Here is a 5,801-nt window from a genome sequence, read left to right on the forward strand (position 1 = left end):
GGTATGTACGACATACAACATTTTGATCTGTGCAAAAAAAGAGGGAAAAAGTTAATCTGTTAATAAAATTACAAACAAATTCATCCATGCAAATATCAGCATATAGGTTATTATTATTTTTGTATTTTACAACCTTCAACATTACAATACTGTATTGGTTGACTCACACAAGTCAATAAATCAAATTTAATTGATTACAATTTTTTTTTAATTGATTATATTTAAAACCTAATATTTAATAAATTAATTGTATTTGAAAATAGAAAAGCTAAAACCAACAGCTTTAAGTTAATGGAAAATTAATAATTATATAAACATCTTCTAATATCAAGCTAGAAAATAGGAGTTTACATAATTCCAGACAAATATTTTTATGCAAGTTCAATATTTCAGAGACAGAAACGATATCCTGCCTCACAAACTAGTGGAAAAAAATTACACTCCTAATCATAATGATTAAATGATTCATAAAGTACTATAAACATTAAGTTTGTACTGACAGAAAATCATTAGCCATAAAATATGTAAATAAATTATCCGCTGAAGACTATCTTACGTGGTCTGCATGCGCTTTTACAGCTAATGATGCGCCCAACTTGGTGGTCTTACCCACTTTATCTCTGAATTTATCATTCTCTGATCCTCCCTCGGATGTTGATCCTACATAATAGTTACACCGATTTCCACATGAGAGCCCCTTTGATCATTGATACTAGCTCTGATGTTATTCCAGAAATCTGGGCCTTTGTTCAAACCATTGTTTTTATCCCCAGTGTAGCGGAACTTCCTTAGTTTCCTCAACAACATTAATCCCTCGGGAACTTTCTTCACTAGCGGACAAGATGCTATGTAGAAATCCTCGAGCGCGGCCATCGCTCCATCCTCAAAATCCGGCAGCTCCTCCAACACAGAGAATCTCAGGATACGCAAAAAGCGTAGCTTTGGAAATCCAGACTGCTTTCCGAACGCTTCTGGTAATTTTATACAGCTTTCATTACCATCTAGTAGCAATTTTTTCAAGTTAGGTAATACTTGTAATTCTGGATAGGATTCACAATCACAGTGTTCCAAGGAGAGTTCCACCAGATCGGTTAGATTGCACACCCAATCCGGGAAAGCAAAATACATCAGTTTAAGTGTTTGCAGATCGGGCATGTCGGCCGAGAGATTCGGCAGCTGATACGATACAGCAGGTGAAGTACCTTTAATAGACAGATGGCGCATCTTGGGTGGCCAATCTCGGAAACTTGTCAACTGCATTTCATCCTGAACTTGTAAGCTTACCTCTTGAAGACAGGTTAACTTGGCAATATCCTCCAGCTTTAGGAATTCATCCTCTTCAATAGGGAGCCTCAGGTACCACGATCTCAGCACCCGCAAAGCCACCAGCTCTGATATTTCTCTCGGCATATGACTTGGCAGCTCTGTGCAACCTTGTATGTTGAGATGCTGGAGGCATTTGAGTTTGTTCACCCACTTAGGAAGTTTCTGTAGCTGCTTGCAGTGAGACACGTCCAGAAAAAGAAGAGACTTAAGACTTCCCACACATTCTGGTAGCTCCTTAATTTTTGTGCGAGATAAGTTGAAAAGCTTGAGGAGTTTTAGCTTTCCAACACAGGTGGGCAATGTGGAGATACCAGTTGTACTCAAGTCGAGAACCCTTAATAATCTCACGTGGCTGACGAATTTTTCCTCAATTTGCTCCATGGGATTTTGATACAATGACAGAGTCCGCAAAGATTTGGGATAAGAAGCCCGGCTTTGCACACTTGGCATATTCTCAATCTCTTTCTTGGGCAGTAAAATTCTTTTCGCGGATCTGAAGTCCTGATCATCAACAGAAAACTTACTTTGGTGTTCTCTAGATATATCAATTGCCAAATCGTGCAGCAAGTCATGGATCTTGCAATGTTTGTCTAGAAACTCATCCTCCTCTACTTCAAGCAAGCATAGATCAGCCAATTGATATAAATAACCCCAAGCTGTATCCCATTGATCTTCCTCTTGGGGTATGAATCCTTCAGCAATCCACAGATTTATGAGATATTCTGCATTTATTCTCTCGTCCTCGGGAAAGAAAGACAGATAAGAAAAACAGACCTTTAAAGATGGAGGCAAGGAATCGTAGATCGAATTGAGAATCTTCTTAGCTGAACCACCCCTCAGCTGATACAATTTGGATTTCCACAGTCTTTTCACCGTGCAACCGGAGAGAGAAGCTCCTACAATCTTGAGAGCCAATGGTAACCTCCTGCATTTCTTTTCAACTTCACGAGCTATTCCCTCCAGACCAGCTGCTGGGAGCCGATTAACTCCAAAGGCGTGATCGCAGAACAGCCGCCAACTATCTTCCTCTGATAAAGGCTTCATGTTATAAGCTACAGCATCCTTTTCACAAACCCTCCAATCTCTTGTTGTAACCACAACTTTACAATGGCTATTAGGGCCAATTGGAAGACCAAGGCTTTCGATGATGTTTTCCTCCCCGGCTCTCCACCACACGTCATCCAACACGACAAAGGACTTCTTTCCCTGTAAAGCGTCATGAATCTGCTCCGCCACAGTCCCTTCACTTACATTGTTCGTATCACCCTTAATTTGTGACATTAAATCACGCCCTAAGTTTTCAACAGAATACGACTGTGATATGGAAAGCCAGATTGAATAATCATATCTTTCTTCGATCCTTTCTTTGATCTTATTATGGACGTTTTTGAGAAGAAAAGTCTTTCCTACTCCGGCTATCCCGACCACCACAACGACAGAAACATCACTTGATTCAATCACTTTAATGAGCTCACCAACCTTGCTCTCAATCCCAACAGGCTCTGAGTCCCCGAGGAGGAGACAATTTTCCTTTCTCGCTCCACTGCTTGACTGATGTTTGGAGAGAGAGCGCGCTATATCACAGAGACGCTTCAGCTGCTCTCCATCTTCTGTGATGGATTTTATGCGCTTTTTCACTTCTTGAATTCTTTTTGCCATTTTATAGCGGAAAAGAAAGTCACAAACACAAGACTGAGTTACATTGTTGCTAGTGTGAAGAGCGTACTGTTCCACAATATCTTCTGCGTCCCAGGCAACTTCCCAAACACGATGCAGCCACGTTTTCACCAACTCGTGTTCAACAGGCTGCGAATTCGTTGTTGCTAGAAAATCATGTATACTTGTGAGCTGCTTCAACCATTTCAAGTCCCCAGTGAAATTGCGAACTAGCGCTATTTTTTGGGATGTTTTCTCCACCATCAGCGCGGAAAGTTTTGCAACAACGACTTCTGCAATTGCAAGCTCCATTATTGATATGTTGGTATTACTACCATGAAACTGGAGCGAGAAGACCTTACAAGCTTGTATACTTGCCCAATAACAACAGATCGAAGTTGCTTAACGACGCTTTAAAACAACAGAAGCATTAGATCTGGATGTTTTATGGGAGAATAGCACTGAATCTTAATGAGCAAAATGTACTGCTCTATAGTTAAAATGTAATTGAACGAATAGTCAAAGACTTGAACATCAGATCTGAACGTCTCATGTGAGAATGACCTTGAAACTTGCACAAGAACACAAAAGTACTTCATCTCATGGCGTATATCTTTGGAAAACTATACTCAATGATATAAACGTTAAACAGATAATTGAAAATGTCAATCTCAATGTTCTATTTCAGAATGACTACAACTATTATAGGTCCTTTTTAGTACTTGTTGTAGTCATAGTACTAATCTATAGATTAAAATTTCTATTATCTACGAATCAAAATTAACTAATTTTAAATCATATTATATAATTAATATTTTGTATAGTAGACATGTTCATTTCTTATATTTATAAATGAATGAGAATAATTAAGAGCTATCTTATTTGGCTAAAATATTAACTAGGAGGCTACTAAACACTCATTAAAAATGAAAAAAATAAAATTAAAAATTAAAACTTAAAAAAATTGAAAATTTAAACATAGATATGAAATTTAAAATATTTTATAAAATATGAATATTGGTTTAACTAAGATTTTACAAGTATTACTAATTTATACATTCTTTTATCCACATTGCATAGCAACAAAAACATTGATTTTATTTCTAAAATAAAACGTATTACGCACTACACAAGAATAGACTTAATTATTTGAACATTAATTTAACTTCTCTACATAATTCAAAACTAAATCATATTATTTTTTTGAAAATCTTATTAATTTTTCTTCATTCCCCATTTTACTTTGTGGAATTAAAAATGTTTACTTTTGGTGTTAATTATTTAGATCTCAGAGAGATACATCGAGGAATTAAAATCACCCATGCAAAAAGTGTTCCTGGAATGGGACAGGAAATTGGATAATTCCTCCTAGAGCTGACCTCTTCTTGCCTTGATTTTGGGGCATACACATTAAGGACATTCCAAGTCTTGTCATATTTCCTATATTCTGTAATAAGGTAATTTTTAGAATAATGTATGAAATTCCCTTTACCAACACTAGGGTTCCAAAAGGTCGCCACGCCTCCTGACACTCCCTCTACTTCACTATAGCAAAAATTGGCCCTTAGCCAAATATAATTCGCAATACTTTCTAGGTTAGCCATGATCATTTTAACTTCTTGAATCAGAAGGATATCAATCCTTGTATTAGAGAGTTGATGCTTAAGTGAAAACTGCTTCTGAGGGCTATTGAACCCCCTCATAATTCAAGATAGAATAATTATATTTTACCCTTGGTCATAGCCTCTAGGATAGGTTGCCTGCCACTAGCCACCTCCCTTGCCATCTGTTTCATTCGTCTATTCTATTTCCCTGATTTCCCCACATCTAACTTCAACTCCTTTCCCCCTTCAAGTTTCTTTAAAACTCTGGTCTACCTTCTCTGAGTTTTCCATTTCCCCTCCTCTTTCCCAAGCAGGGAAGCAGAGGTAATGGGTTTATCTATCAGCTTGGTACTTGGGGGAACATCTTCACTCCATCTAAGCACTTGGGCCACCTCTTTCACTTCCAATTACTTCCCCTTATCTTTTATAATCTCTTTATATTTATCCTCCAACCCTCCACACACCTCCTCAATCACCATGTTTCTCATGGGGGTTTTAAGAAGATTCTCAATACCTTGCAGAAAGGGGAAAGAATCTATGCCATCAATATCAACCATCTCACCTTTCTTCACCATTGTTGAAGACCCACTTGGCTCTAGAATCTTCTCAGAGACCTCAACTACTTCTATCACTCTAATATTTTCCTTGTCAAAGGGCACCACAACCACCTCCTTAAGCCCCTCCTGAGATGTTACTATGTTCATCAACATTCCTCCTATCTATACCTCTTCATTTTCCTTCGATACTTTCTTTGTTTCCTTTTCCCTCACTTTCTCATCTTCCTTCCTAGAAGGCATGTTATTCTTTTTACATTTAACAAACAAGTGTCCAAACATTGAACAATTGTGGCAGAAAAGGCTTGCATTCTCATAGACAATGGGTCGTACCTTCTTCCCCCATTTAGAGCTCAACACAATGGACTCAGGTAGCGCAACACCAATCATTACATTCACACTAAACCTTGCAAAAACTAGTCTAGATTTTTGAAGGGTAACCATGTATGCCACCACAAAGTGTCCAAAGGAGTTCCCTATCAACTTAAGGACCCTTTCATCCCAAAACTCTAGAGGGAGACCTGGGAGTCTGACCTAGATAGGAGCCAACCTATTCAATTCCTTTGTCTAGTCCAAAGCAAGGTGCCATTTTGCCATCATCAAACTATGCTTGCCATGGAACCAAGACCCAACAAAAACCACAACCTATCGTAAATTTGAA

At 38.1% G+C, this 5,801-nt stretch overlaps 1 protein-coding gene across 1 annotated transcript; it reads right to left on the minus strand.

Annotated features, from left to right (window-relative positions):
• Window positions 1–660: 660 nt before the first annotated feature.
• LOC149546563 (putative disease resistance protein RGA3) lies at window positions 661–3,294 on the minus strand. The gene has a single exon (XM_089794620.1). It carries the CDS (start codon window positions 3,292–3,294, stop codon window positions 661–663), a length of 2,634 nt encoding a protein of 877 aa, XP_089650746.1.
• Between the last annotated feature and the right edge of the window lie 2,507 nt (window positions 3,295–5,801).

This window comes from Cupressus sempervirens, chromosome 7 (assembly GCF_028749045.1).
Source record: "Cupressus sempervirens isolate cs-2001-9-10 chromosome 7, ASM2874904v1, whole genome shotgun sequence".
NCBI classification, from domain to species: Eukaryota; Viridiplantae; Streptophyta; class Pinopsida; order Cupressales; family Cupressaceae; genus Cupressus; species Cupressus sempervirens.

What these genes read in the sequence shown, in the direction of transcription:
- LOC149546563 (XM_089794620.1), bottom strand. Translation starts at nt 3,294, where the DNA reads ATGGAGCTTGCAATTGCAGAAGTCGTTGTTGCAAAACTTTCCGCGCTG.